At 31.1% G+C, this 15,679-nt stretch overlaps 1 protein-coding gene across 4 annotated transcripts; it reads right to left on the reverse strand.

Annotated features, from left to right (window-relative positions):
• Window positions 1-1,661: 1,661 nt before the first annotated feature.
• On the reverse strand, window positions 1,662-6,635 carry LOC105117122 (probable serine/threonine-protein kinase Cx32, chloroplastic). 4 transcript variants are annotated; one of them, XR_840678.1, is made up of 7 exons: window positions 6,241-6,634; window positions 3,603-3,982; window positions 3,093-3,228; window positions 2,850-2,989; window positions 2,521-2,641; window positions 1,986-2,380; window positions 1,662-1,844 (listed from the first exon to the last, which is right to left on the reverse strand). XR_840678.1 is itself a non-coding variant. In XM_011014675.1 (6 exons), the coding sequence occupies exons 1-6, from the start codon at window positions 6,332-6,334 to the stop codon at window positions 2,037-2,039; spliced, it is 1,149 nt and encodes a 382-aa protein (XP_011012977.1). In that variant the 5' UTR covers window positions 6,335-6,635; the 3' UTR covers window positions 1,764-2,036. The 4 variants fall into 4 exon arrangements, 3 of the variants coding, with proteins under 3 accessions (XP_011012977.1, XP_011012976.1, XP_011012978.1); XM_011014675.1 differs by having other exon boundaries at window positions 1,764-2,380; window positions 3,159-3,228; window positions 6,241-6,635; XM_011014674.1 differs by having other exon boundaries at window positions 1,764-2,380.
• Window positions 6,636-15,679: the final 9,044 nt, after the last annotated feature.

Below are 15,679 nucleotides of genomic sequence, written 5' to 3' on the forward strand. Positions count from 1 at the left end.
ATCAGAGGAGAATAAGAAGATCAGATTATTTATGAATATAATTTGATTTAATTTGTTGCCATGGTGTCTCTTATTATATTCACTATATAAACATAGACATATCTAATAATTTAACATTACTGTTTAATATCTCTTTCTTTTTTTTTTCTTGGTATGAGAGCGTCATCGATCATTGTAGGTTATGAGGATTCTCGGAATCGTTTGCAAAAAAATGGTTTAGGATTTATTAGAAAATATAATATAAAAAAGATTATAAAGCAATTAAAACCAACCAAGAAATCAGATAGGATTATTTGAAGATCGTAATCAGAGGAGAATAAGAAGATCAGATTATTTATGAATATAATTTGATTTAATTTGTTGCCATAGTGTCTCTTATTATATTCACTATATAAACATAGACATATCTAATAATTTAACATTACTGTTTAATATAATTCTCTCTTTTTTTTCTTGTTATGAGAGCGTCATCGATCATTGTAGGTTAATTGCTTTCATCATTGTTGGCCTTTCGTATTTTCTAACCAGCCTTTTATGGGTTTTTATTATGTGGTGTTTTTCAACCACATTTCTACATAAATCTTTGGCCATGAGCCGTTTTCAATCAAGTACCTGCGAACTCTCCGAGCTTCATATAATTTTTAATTAAAATTTATTCTAGCTTTCAATAAACCCACTTGGGTGGCTTAGATTATCTTTCAAATAAATATCTTATGATTTTAGGCTTTTGTAATTTTTCAATTTTATTTTTGCATTTCTAGGATTAAGGGGTTGACATAAACATAATTGAAGGGTAAATTAAGCATGACAAGTAAAACTATAAATTAAAAAATTTTCTTTAATAAAATGCAATCTTAAATATCCAACAAAATGAGAAAATAATAAATAATAATTAAAAAACGGGAATTTAGAAAGATTGCATCAAAATTTATAAAGATTTGACTTTTTTTTTTCTTGAACTTCTATTCAAGAATTTTATTATCACACACTTGTCTTTCTTAATTGTAAAATCAAACCATTACATGATTTTTTGCAAATATAAAACCAAATACAATCATTTTACAGGTTTAGACTTAAATTATTATCCTTAATTTTTTACTAAAAAATCTTTTATCAATACTTATTAAAAAAAAATATTAAACCACTCATAATTTTGTCTTTAGAAGATTTTTATAAGTATTTAAAATATCATTTCTATTTTCCTAAGTTTAGAAAACAAACTAGTCTTTAAAAATAATTTTATACTCATTTGTTTAGATCTTTTTATAATCTATCAACCTAGTTTTTAAGAATCCCAAGAATTTCTGGATGTTTTTAGAAAAGAATTAGCCATTTTGAAAAAAGATCAAATCATTTCTCAAAGCAGTTGAACTCTTTTTGGTTATGCCTTGTTGTTTCCAAAACAATGAGATCATTTAAGCTAATGTACAGATTTTGCGCTAATTGTGTGTTTTGATCTTTTCAATATTTTACCTTCGATGTTGGTGGGTTGCTTGTTATCCAATGTTGGTTTTTTTTTTTATAATTAATGTCCGTAATGTGAAAAGAGGGTTTGTCAGTGTCTACAAGGGCTAGCTCACAGAGAGAACCAGGAAAATACGCATTGCTGTCAAAAGATTGGATTCAAATGGCAAGCAAGGACACAGAGAGTGGCAGGTTTATTAACAAACTTTCTGCTGATTATACCTTTTTGTAGTTAGGTTAGAGAACCACTAACCCTTTTCCAATGAAGTAGAGACGGGCTTCCCATAATTACAGATTCCTTGCTAAAAATACTCTATCAAGCGAGTCCAGCAGGGGCTGAGAGAAATAATTGTAACACAATGCTAAAGACAAATGAACAACTGCGTTAAACACCAAAAAATGTATCAGTGCGCGTGGTAGGGATGTGCCCTTAATACCAGCCAAACACTCCCATCTCTTTCTGCCACAGCTAGTCACATAAACTCAAAACATTTCATGAAAGTATACCAGAGATCTCTCACCTGTGTTGACACTTGATGGAGAATAAAACTAAAATGCTACTAACAGCTGTGTTAACCAGAAAGAATTTTACGCTCTCCCAGTCTCATATGGATGGCATCAATCTGTTCAAGTGTCTCAGCAATTTCTGTCATTGATGGTCGGAAGCGGGTATCAATTTGAAGACATTTAATAGCAAGGTGAGCTATATGGGAAGCCTCTCCGGGAGGATATTTTCCTTCCAACCGGGAGTCCATTATTTTTCTCAACTTTCTTCTATTTTTCAGATAAGGCTTCACCCAGTCAACGAGTATCTGTTTCCCACTCGGACGTTTCGTGTCAACTGCTCGTACGCCAGTTAGCATCTCGACCACTAGAACTCCGAACCCGTACACATCACTCTTTACATGCAAATTTCCTAACCAACCAACATGCTATCAATTAGAGCATGAAATCAAGTTCATGAAAAAAAAATTTAAATCAGTCATGATCAAAGTTCTTCAAAACTAGCTTAAATAATCCAACATCAATGTCGAGTTCAGAAGGAATAATAAGCACCTGTCGCAAGATATTGAGGATCAATATAACCCTTCGTGCCTGTGATTCTTGTATTGACATGTGAATCAATCAAGGGACCCCAAAACGACAAGCCAAAGTCTGCTAGCTTCGCGTTATAGTACTAAAATAAAGAAGTTGGAAGGAAATGAGTCGTCTTGAATATTTCAACAAACACTTTCTCAAAGAAAACTTTTTGTTGCATTCTCCCATAACTATTTTCAGTAGATCCGGCAAGAACTAAAGGCTGGAGCTAAAGGAATGTTATCGGTTCAATCATTAGTGGAGTCTTGAAATAACATTTAGAATGTACAAGCTTCATATGAACTTACCTCATCAAGTAGTATATTGGAGGACTTGAAATCTCTGTAAATCACCGGCTTCTCCAATGTGTGCAAGTAAGCCAGACCTCGAGCAGCATCTATCGCAATCTTCAGCCTTATGTCCCATGAAAGTGGTGGAACAGAGCGCTCTGCGAACATGGAAAACAAGTAGGAAATGAAGATTTAGATGTGCATAATAATTCCAGTTCTGCAAAATGTTAAAATTTCCAAGCAGTGGTAAATGTCTATTACTTCCAAAGAGATGGAAATCTAAGCTTCCTTTTTTCATGAACTCATAGACAAGGACGCAATCTCCACCTTCCAAACAATATCCCAATAGCTTTACTAGGTTCGGATGAGAATGCAATCCTAAGAAATACACCTCTGCCTGCACCAACACATGGACAAGTAATTAAGCAAACAGCTTATAATGCCTAAAAGAAAGAACTAGCCCCCAAAAATCTCGTAACCAACTCAAAAGACAACTTGGCATAATATATGAAATCTCAAGTATCATGGAATTTTCAGTTCAATTATGTGAAGTTAACAGACAGAATTTTTAGAAACATAACTTGTCAGTCCCAAGTCATTTTACATATTTACAGGGGATAAGTATTAAAAAGGAGCTTTGAACTAACATTCCTCTTCCAAAAGAGATCTTGAAAGGCTGAGCAAAGAAAGAATTTAGTTATCTTCAAACACAACAAAGAACAGTACGAATGTATGAAAGGTAGTGAATACAACATTTGAAAATCCATATACCTTCCACTCGTTAAATCCCTGTGTGCTGTAAGAACCCGATTTCTTGACAGCAACGGCTGTCTTCTTTATACCCCTCGGAGGCAACTTCTCCTTAAGCCAACCTTTATAGACGTTGCCAAAACCTCCTGTTCCCAGCAGCAAATCGGACCTAAAATTATATGTTGCAGCTCTTACTTGTGCCAATGTGAAAACTCTCAAGTTGGTAGCGCTTTGCCCATTTGGTAAAGTCCCATCGCCACTTCCAGTTGCATCTGAGAATTGGCTGCTCTCAGGGACATTTTTACCCCAAATAGCTGTGAAGCTGCTACTTGGTTGAGATATCCAAGTTGTAATGCTGGTGCTTATCATAGATAACCTGCTGTTGTCAAAGTCATCGCCACCTACAAAAGATGTATTACCATTGCATAAGCAAACCAAACTCATATAATCAGAAAATCGCAACCAATATTTTCCAAATATGAAGCAATAAAAAGTGAAGCGCCAACATGTCCCCAATGATGTGACCATTTTTGCACTCAGATAGCAGAGTTCTATTTTTTCCTTTTCTTTATCTTTCTGCCACTTAAGTAACTAGAGTTGCGTTCCATTAGTAATATTCTCAAGTCTTAACACAATGGAGAAGGCAAAAAAAGATGCCACCTTTGCATTGCTTCAAGGGTTGGACACAACTATCAATGACAATGAGGTGTTTTATATTTTAACATGATAAAAGTTTCTGAAAAACAATACAGGCTAAAAAATTATTAGAAAAATAATATAATTTTAACACAACTGTTATTAAAAATCATATGGGTGGTTGTATCAAAATTTATTTTTCATTTAAATTAATTAACAAATATAAAAATTAATCTAAAATTTTATAAAGATTCAATGATTAAGAAATGACATTTAAGATCAACTGACCAACAAAAAAAGACGAGATAAAAAGATGTGGCAGAAAAAAAAATAGAAAAAATAGGTCATTGTGAACACACCAAGACTCTAACTTTTACACTCCTGGTATTATTAAAATAATATCAACAAGATGATTTTAACAACAATTTAAAAAATCATCACACAAGTTTATATTTAACCTTGAACAAAATTCCTAATCAATTATAATTCGTTTGGTGGTCTTTTAAGTTATTATTAGAATCATCTTATCAAAATCTTTCTAAAACTATTGAGTATCGAAACAAAGTTATAATTAATCCCTAACAAAACCCGAATAGGATGTTAGAATCAAACAAGTTATTACAACATTTTAAAAAAGACCATCAAATAAATAAGTTCGTAATTAATCTCGAACAAGATTTTTAACTAATTATAATTTATTTAGTGGTCTTCTAAGTTGTTATTAGAATTATTTTGTTGTGATGTTTTTTAAAGATGTCAAATATATCAAAAATGATCCTTAACATGTCTTTGATAACTTATTGTTTTTTTTTTTCTTTACTATCTCTTTCTTCTATCCTGTCATCTTATCTTTTCTCTCTTTTTAGAAAATAATATAATTTTCACACAACGGCTACTAAGAATAATAATTATACATAACATGTGGTTGTATCAAAAGTTATTTTTTATTTAAATTAATTAACAGATATAAAAATTAATCCAAAATTTTATAAAGATTCAATAATTAAGAAATGACATTTAAGATCCAATGACTAACAAAGAAAAGAAAGATAAGATAAGGTGATATGGTAGGGAAAAAAAAAGATAAAAAGAATGGATCATTATGAACACATCAAGACTCTAAATTTTACATCCCTGGTATTATTAAAATGATATCAACAAAATGATTTTAACGACAATTTAAAAAATCACCAAATAAGTTTATATCTAACCTCGAACAAAATCCTTAATTAATTACAACTCATTTGATGATTTTTTAAGTTGTTTCATCAAGATATTTCTAAAAATACCAAATATGTTATAATTAATCCCTAACAAAACCCCAGCAATATGGTAGAAGCAAACAAGTTATTACAACACTTTAACATAGCACCAAATAAATTTATAATTAATCTTGAACAAATTTTTTAACTAATTTAATTTATTTAGTGGACTTCTCAGGTGTTATTAGAATTATTTAGTAATGATGTTTTTTAAAGATGTCAAATATATCAAAAATAGAACCTTAACATGTCTCTGATAACTTATTGTTATTTTTTTTTTCCTTTACTATTTCTTTCTTCAATCCTGTCATCTTATCTTTTCTCTCTTTTTTAATTATTAGATTACATTTTGAAACACGGCTAAATAACAACTATTGCCTATATAATTACTGTGTACAAAAATAATATTTAAAAATATTGTTATGTTGAAAATATATTATTTTTTAAATATTTTTTCAAACTATATCATTCTCCATATAGTATTATTTTATGAAACTTTGTTATTTCAAAAATAAAAAATTCTTCCAAAAGGCAATAACAGCAGTAAAAGAGTGAAGGGACACCGACAAGAAAGACTTGATCACAGCCACAAACATGGGATAAGCAAACGATACGTTATAAATCAAACCAAAACTGTGGATTCTATCAAACCAAGTCAGATTTCAGAAGTGCAAGAGCAAAACCAAACGAAACCCAATTCGAAACATTCAATGAATACTAAAATTAATGTAGGAACAAGTTGAAAATTATTGTGGTGGTACCTGCACTGACATGGTCATTGGTGCTTGGTGTTGGGTCTTGAAATCCTAGGGTTGTTGCTGGTTTATGAGCTAAACAGCTGCAACAAATGCCCATTAATTAACCGTTGCTGTATTCTGTCTCTCCTTTCCCTTCTTCTTGTAATATACTGCAAAGAGCAAGCAAGTAATGACCTTAGATTTTTCTGCTGTGTGTGTGTGTGTGTGAGAGAGAGAGAGAGAGACACGATAAGGGGGATAGCCATCCTTTTGGACTTGGACTTTGAACATGGAAAAGTGGAGCTTGAGTGTCAGTCGTCATCAGGTGGCAATGCAGTAGTGTTTTTATTTCGTCCTTCTATTTTTTATAATATAGTTCCGGTACTATTTTTTTGTCGTTCAATTTATCATCATCTCTCATGATCGTCCAGAAAAGTGGCATTTCAGCGCGTAACCTAGCAATGAAAGTAGCTGGTCTTCTTTTATTGTTATGGTTTCGAGTGGTGATATGTATGTTTATTATTTTCGTGATGTTTTATATGTTTATTAAGTTTATAGGATATTTAATGGACCGTGGAGATTAGTCGTAGTGCTCGCAAGTTGGTCCGGATACTCCACGTAAATAAAAAAACAAAAAACAAATGATAACAAAGCGGTGCGATACTGTTAATGGTTGCGATTATTTCAGAAATCGACATGACAGTGGTGTTTGTTCTCTGTGCATTGATGATATGTTCATTACTGCTTAAAATGGATCTAAGATTTATAACTGATTAAGAACTTGGTTACTTAAGTAATGAGTTCAAAATAAACGAGTAGATATAATAAATAGTATTTTAAAGATAATGATTTATAGAAATAGATGAGAGGATGCTTCATACTCCTTTTAACAGCACAGTCTAATTTACATGTTTTGCTGCAGAGAGCATGTTGCATGCACTCTCATGTTCTTTATCATATGGTTGCAGACCTGCAGTCTCTTCTCTTTTACTTTTTTACGTGTTCTTTATTCTTGTGCGTTTAATGCCATGGATAATTTTACATATGCATGTATGATGTGATTTTTGGGTATTTACTCAGTATTTAAATTAATACTTTCTTCAAATTAAATTTGGTTCAATTTCATTTTTCTTATAATTTATTCAAAAGTCTACATAAATAATGCAAACAACCTCACCTCGACGCATGGACATATTTAATTATTTACTAGTACTGAATAGATTAAGGATATTTTTTCAGCCGACCAAGCCCATCACTGAATCGGGTCATGGGCTAAGAGAATTTGTAGTGGATTGTTAAGAGATCTGATCCAGTCAAAAACTAGCTTGATTCTAAAAGAAGTATGCATAAAGCAACATTACTAAGCCTACGCTAAACCAAGTCCATGATTTGCCCACCTCATCAACGAATCCGAGTTTACGTGGAGGACCAGACATACAAGACTTTTAAACAAAACTTATCAAATTTGATAAATGCTAGTGATGGAATAAGATTTTATCACTATATTTTAATATATTTTTATTAGAAAAATATTAATTTAAGAAAAATAATCAAGTATAATTTCTCTAAATTTTTAAGTGTGTTGAGTTGGCATACAAGTCTAGTAGGTGTTGTCAAGCCAGGAGAATGAGCCTAATGAGTGTTTTCTAAAAATGTCGAGCGTGGAAATTTTTGTCATCATAACCTGAGCATGATTGGATTCGCTGCATCCATGAATTCAAGCACTATACTTAAATATAATACCATTAATTCTATATATTTTTACATAAAACATTACAAAATTGATTTCTCAACAAATAGGCTTAATTAAATATAGTTACACTCCGCCAACACCATTAAGTGTATTAAGGTTTTTCATAGTCTACCGTGTATCTTTTTTTTAGGTGTATAAAATGAGTGAAATACAACTCAAAATATCACAAATATAAAATTACACTTCAGTCCATTCTCTCCACAAAAAACAAAATTTATAGGTTATAAATACACTATGAGAACTTCAAAACAAATATTGATAATTTTCAGAGCATCTCTCTCTAGAATACTACTGTATTTTCTCTCTAAAAAAAATACTTATTCAAACATCAAAGAGTCTGTACCTCTATCAAAGAAGATCTTTTACATATACTAGCCACAAGCCGCTGTGATCTACTAAGCACCAAGTATAAACTATCAACTATCTTAGTTAGAGAGAATGTATGAGATTACTAGGAGCAATTGTTTAACCGATTATCCAACTTGAAAACTCTTTTTCTAGACTAGGATTTGTGCGACTTGATCACTTAGCTAAATGGTTGGACCATCAAATTAATTATTAGTTTGACATTGTGGTGACTCCTATTTTTAAAATTATTTGTTATTTGAAAAACATTAAATTGATATTTTTAAGTGTTTATTTGATGATTTTAACATACTGATATAAAAAATCAAAAAATTATTTTCATGTATTTTCTATACAATATTTTTTAAAAAAAAAAACTCTACATCACATTACCAAATATACACTAATAATTGATAATGTTGTTCTTACAAAAATAAAAAATAATTGTACCGTATAAAATTTGAGTAGGGTAGCGCTATCTTAAATTAGCATGTGCATAAGATCCAATTCATAGAAAGCTTCATACCAACACTTTAATTTTTTTCTCTTTATCATTAATATTTTTGAGAAAAGGAATAATAGTAATTATTTTATCAAAAGATATATCTTGAATCAATCTTTAAAAAATATGGTGCCCATGACACCATCATCCAATAAGAATAAGAGTTTGGATATATATATATATATATCCAAACTCTTATTCTTATTGGATGATGGTGTCATGACAATAAGAATAAGAGTTTGGATATCAATCTTTAAAAAATATGGTGCCCATGACACCATCATCCAATAAGAATAAAAGTTTGGATATATATATGTTTTTAGCTAATTTCCTTAATATTACTGTAATTATGAAAAATTACACACACACACTTTTGACGTATTTATCCCTTACTTCCAATTGTAATTATGAAAAATTACACATACACACTTTTGACGTATTTATCCCTTACTTGTATAGCCTAGTAAGACATTGTTTATTTTTGTGTTTGTGATTGTATTAGTGTTTGTTTAAAAAATATATTTATTATAAAAATTATAAAATTCATATTTTTTTCATGTATTAATGTTAAAAAATAACTAAAAAAATTAAATATCAAAACTATTAAAATATTTTTCTTAAACTAAAAATATTAAAAAATCTAAAAACAAAAATAAATAAACATTCAAAAATTACCCATCACCATGAGCTAGCATCATTAACTCTCTATTGTCCTAGTTGTGTATGTATATTAGCTCAGAATTCATAGTGGTCCAATTAAACTAGCCATGTCAGTCAAGTCATTGATCGTAAATCAGTGCTTGCAAGTTTCAAACGTCAAATGGTCAGCAACTAACTAATTAAAGGTTCACTAAAACTTGTAAATTAGTACACGATCCAACATAAGAATAAAATTAAAAAACAATGGTTTCAAATTAATAATTGATTTTTGTTTATATTTTACACCATGTTATTCTTCTCATGACAGTTTGAATTGGAAAAAATAAAAGGCAATTTGAAGAGAACAATAGTAATACAAGTAATAGCCAATTCATTTTCCATCATCCCCCTTCCCTTGAAGACTCCAATTTTGAACCTTTTCATAAACTAAGGAAAAAAAATGGATACAAGCTATAAAACAACAGTAAAAACAAGAAAAACACTAGCTAAAATAATTACGTACATGATTTATAATATGTGTTTAAGTTGTTCTGATATTCTTGAAATTACTTGTTATGAACACCATACAAACTGAATCTAAATCATGTACTAGAATTTTAAAGAACCATTATGGAGGAGAACTCAATTTCCTCTTAGGAGGCCTCGGTTTCTTCGAAACTGGAAGGCATACCAGTGGTGACTTTAAAACATAAGCCGGTGACCTTGGTGTGCTAGGACTACTACACTCTTAATCATCTTCATCAAAACCAAGATTCACCTTTGTGTCTGCTTCCTTGGCTACACAGAGTTTTGCTCCAAGATTAGTACTAGCACTGTATATTCTTGCAGCAGAAACTGTTCTTATTGGTGTAACTAGCATGAATTCTTCTGAAACTTCAAGACCATTACCCACTAAGCCTAAAAGAGTATAAATCTTTCAAATCAAAAGGAAATTCAAGAAAGTGCAAATGGGGTCACATGAAAAGAAATTTAGAGCCAAGAAACGTTTATAGAAGATGGAATTGAGATATAGAGGGGCGGGGAAGAAAGAAGAAGTGAGCTATAAAGGTAATTAAGAGGATGATGATGTGATGTAATGTGGAGGGTAATGATGGGGATGATGAAGACAAATACCCACAAGAGTTGGGAGAGAGTAGCAAAAGAGAACAAGTAAAATTTAAGAGAAATAAAATGAGAGAAGGAAACAAGAGATAACACAAATAATTAGCGTGTGGAAGTAAGCGTTAAGTCTTAAAGGATAAAGAAATACAACCTTTTCACTGACAGATTGGCACAGTTTACACATCTAGCTCTCATTGTATTTCTCCCCATGTGATGTGTTCTCTACCAAAGTACTTGGGGTCTTCCTAACATCTTTTCGACCTCATCACACATGTCTGATGGTGCTTTTGGTCCCTTTATTCTTAATTTCTTCTTGTTCAGTCCCATTCACCTTGATTTGTCCTAATTTCATATACCTACCCTTTGTTGTTACTTCACCTAACTTGCGAGTTACTTTTCATGAGTAATAAAAAAATGATCAAAATATTTGGTTTAAAAGATTGAGGTAAAGATATTGATTAAGAATACAAAGGAGATAAGTTTGTCAGATCTAATATGGATTGTACATTGCATGGTTATTAAAGTTAAAACATCTCCAAAGATTCCACCACGTCTTGATTTCTCGGTGAAAAGAGACTAGGTTTATCCTTGCAAACAACTTCATTTGCTATTCTCCTTTAATCTTTTTGCTAAATACAAAGATAAAATGGCTATCAAATGGCTGCTAATTGTGTGGAACTGATATCAAGGTGTTGCTGATATACATATAGATTTAATGCTTACACTAACATCCCTCGTAAGTGAATAGTGGGCTCAAAAACCATGAGCTTGTCTTGCAGAGGGTAAAACTGAGAGGATGAAGGTCCTTTACATTTTTGGTTTTGAACCTTTTCATGTATGAAATGAATATCAACTTTTTTACATGCTTAATGAGGGCATGAAACAATGAATTTGAACCAAGAAAGATATATAGTTCTTGGATCATCACATGAATAATAGGAAGAAAAGATATGCAGATACGTAAATCTTTAAAAGCCATTTGAATCCAGTAAAATTCAGTTGTGCTCATTATAAGAGAACAATATTATATCTCTGAACTGGATCTGGAAACAACCAATTGCTTCTAAACACACCACAAGACCAAATAAGGACAAAAAAGACTTCATACCCAATAGTAGATTTGTGATCATTAAAAAAAAAAACCACATATATAGTATAATCCCATGATCTATTATGCTCTTCAAGGGCATAAAACACGTTTGGCTGATGACCAAGATGCAGTGGTAGGATAATTAAGATATTAGTGATTAATTAGAGTATTTTGTTTTTACTAGAGTCTCTTTTCTACTACATATAAGAAGATGATCCATAATTTTTAGGTTTTTAGGTTCAGCCTAGCGAATGGTTAGAAACATCATTTTTAAGCCTAGTCAAGCATGAAGGTTATTTTTTTTATTTACTTCAAGAATCTTTGACTCCATGATTAGATTATAAGTTAAAGATATGTTATTTCTTAGTAAATTATGAATTGTTTTACTCAAAAAGTCTACTTAAAGAGTCAAAGATATTTTGATACATTTTGGCCCCTTAGATAAAAAAAAATGTTACATAAACTATAAAAAATACTATAAAAATCTTTCAAGGGCAGGTTCAGTTTTTTATCTGACTCCCTATTGCATTTATATTCTTATTATAGTATATTATTAAATGCTTGTGTATATATTTATGAAATGTTTATTATTCTTGTGCTGTAATCTTTACATTAACTATTATACATTGATCTACATATATAAATAGGAAATGTTGATTAATTAATAGGTTAAACCTTGTATTATTCTTAACGGACTTTAAAACTCTTTTTTCTTCTCTTCAATGGACTCTTCATCTTAGCCTAACATGCAAACTTCTTCTCTACCCTTTGCTTTGAAAGCTTCTTTTATTGTTGTCGTGAATCTTTAGTACTTTTCTTTTCCCTCTGCTTTGGACTCTTCTCTTGCTATTGTCGTATAACCTTTCCCTACCATTGTTACTATGACTTTTGCCACCATAGAGACTTCAATTGCAAACATTACTTTTCTTTATAATACTTATCAAGTTATTTCTTTAAAGTTTATAAACACAAATTATCTTTATTAGTGAATACAAATGAAGCTATATCTTCTTCGATAAGGTGTTTTCTCCTTTTTTTCAAAGGTAAGGTTCATTTTTTTTCCAACTCTCTATTGCATATCTAGTCTTAGAATTCTTCTTTAAACTATACTTGTATTTTGTCTCAAATGATACTTACTTAAATATTAGAGAGTTCTTAAATTCATTAATGGGGATCTTAATTTTATAAGGATCATACATTAGCCACCAACCATTTTGACTAGAAAAAATTGATCAGATTGTCAAAATCAAGAGATTAACTGATTCTTTAAGACATAAGTGTTGTCCCACAATCTTAAGGAAAAAATATAAACCTCATTAATTGTCATAACTAATTCATGAAGTAGGAAATTTTAGGATGAGTGAGGATGCAATACTGGAGAGCCCCTTATAATTTAATGATACTCGGTTATATCTTTAAGAGGATCCCCCAAGAAAGATGAGAGTTTGCCACCACCCACAACATATGGAGTAGTTGAAGGCTTGGCTTCAAGCATTTTAGCATGATGTAATACATCAAAGATGTACTTACTTTGTCAAAGGTGGAAGTTATGAGAGTCTTAACACACTTGAATTCCAATTAAAAAAGTAAGAAGAGCCAGATCCTTTTCCAACATTACCTTTAATATATAAAAGTATTAATGTAATCATAAAGACATTTGATCTGAATGCCACATGAAGAACATAAGCCAGATGAAGGAATATGAAAACCTAGGATGTAAAAGAGCATAGCATGAGTGATTGCATAGATTTTGATTCCTACATATTCACTCATGTACTCTACCCAAACTTTTTTGGTTCACCCTAACATTACCTGTTTCTCCGACTATTGCTGAGCAATTTTTTGACATTAAACGCATCTCCTTAGAAGGTAATTTTAATATAGATGATTTCCCTTCTTCTACATTAATTTCACTACAATACCTACAATGTTAACTAATTATACACCTCAATGCAAACTCTACAAAGAGGAAATAAAATAACCATTATAAACCATGATTAGTATATCATTAACATAAATTAAAATATAAATAAGAGCATCACCATGTTTATAAGTAAAAGGTGAATGATCCACGTGAGATAATCATTTGAACTAAGTTTGAGAGGTTTGTTTGATTTTATAAAATGTCTTATTGAATTTACACATATAATCAAGGAAATTAGGATCCTCAAAGCCATGAGGTTGTTCGATAAAGTCTTCTTTATCAATGAAGCCATGTGGAAAAGCACTAGAAACATTCAATTGGCATATGGGCTAACCAAACTGAATGGCAATGGCTAAAACAAGTCAAATTATGGCATGTGTGATAATGAAACTTAACATCTCTAAATAATCTTTTTCATGAACTTGTTCCAAGCCTTTGGTGACCACTCCTAGGACGATCAAGTCTCCTATTCTTTTTCTTTTTTGTTTTGTATACCCAATTAGAGTTAATGATATCGTGGTCACGAGGATAGGGATAAAAAGTTCAAGTGTTATTTTGAATTAACATGGCATGCTCATAATCAATGAAGGACAAGGAAGCTTTACTGGATAGAGAAAAAGAAGAAGCTCTTGAAGATTTTAACACATGGAGTAGGGAAACCATCTTTGAAGTCTCCATCGCCATTTGAAAAACAATCGTCAACTATCAATACTTACTTTCGAGATCTTGAAGAAGTTCCAAGCTGAAGTTCTTGATGTTATTCCTTGAAAGTAAAAGGTGAAGGCACAATCTCGATAGATATTTAAGGTTAAAGATTTTACTTTGAATGAAGACTTTGCTATTATCCTGCACAACACAAATTAGAGAAGAGGCATGTTTTTGAGATGGGAGATGGGAGATGGGAGATGGGAATTTGCATATCCTGCACCGCAAGAAGTTATGAAAATTATTTTTTAAAATTCTAGTTATAAAAAAAAAAAACTACAATTCATAGTTTGGTTTTAATCTATCTTTTCATATAAAAACTATGCCAAACAACCACTCGGTTACAGCACTGCGATAAATTTGTTAAAACAAGAGAGAAGGTAGATAGAGAAGGTAGCTGCCACCCCTAAAATATCGTTCATGCTGCTGCTAGTCAAGTTGAGATGGTGCCTATCCTTCAGAAATTATATCTTGGGAAAAGATTTTTGGTTAAAATAAAAAGATGGTGGTGTTAAGGGCAAGGGCTAGATATCTTGTTTGCTAATGGAAGATGTTGCTAAGAAAGGATTTTGGGCGTAGAACACCCATTTAGGAATTGATACCAAAAAAGTTTTTGTGGACTTGGTTTCGAAAATTACCAAGATTACTTATGAGGATTATTTTTAAAATAATTGTTATGTATAAAATTACTAAAGGTTTTATATGAATATTTTTAACTTTTAGTTCTATATCATACTGTTAAAATTTTAATTTTTAAAAATAAATTTAAAACTAAAGATAAAAAAAAAAACATGTAAATATAAGGACTGAAATTGTCCGAATCATGGGCCAAATTAAAGAAATTAGAAGTTTATTAATCAATTGAGAGTCAAATTACATAAATCTGAGACTAGGGACTAAAGTGAAAAAGACAGCTAACATCAAGGCCAACATTGAAATTTGATAGGGATGTAAAGTTGTGATGGTCAATAGATATATATATTTTCTCCTTGCTTTTACGCAGAAATGTAGAAATAATATTTGAGTTAAAAAAAATATATTTTTTAACTATTCAAACAGTACCTTGTTGGAGCTGTTGAGATTGAGGATAATTGCTAAAATGACAGTTTTTTTATTTTGTCTTTCCATTTGTATCGTGCGATGGAGTTGCTCTCCAAGAAGGAAAGAAAATAATTACGATAAAAACTAGAATGGTCAAATAGTGGAATTCATTCTGCACGTCACAGGAGGATCTAAGAAAACTCTCCAATGGCTGCTGATTGTGCGGAACTGCCATCAAGGTGTTACATGTTGGTTTACTGCTTCGTTAACAGTTTCTTTCAAAATTGATGTCATGTTTTGTCAGCAGTAGCATTCAATGGCAGGATTTAACACCATGACTGA

The sequence above is a fragment of the Populus euphratica genome, unplaced genomic scaffold (genome assembly GCF_000495115.2).
Source record: "Populus euphratica unplaced genomic scaffold, PopEup_1.0 scaffold1185.1, whole genome shotgun sequence".
Lineage (NCBI taxonomy): Eukaryota > Viridiplantae > Streptophyta > Magnoliopsida > Malpighiales > Salicaceae > Populus > Populus euphratica.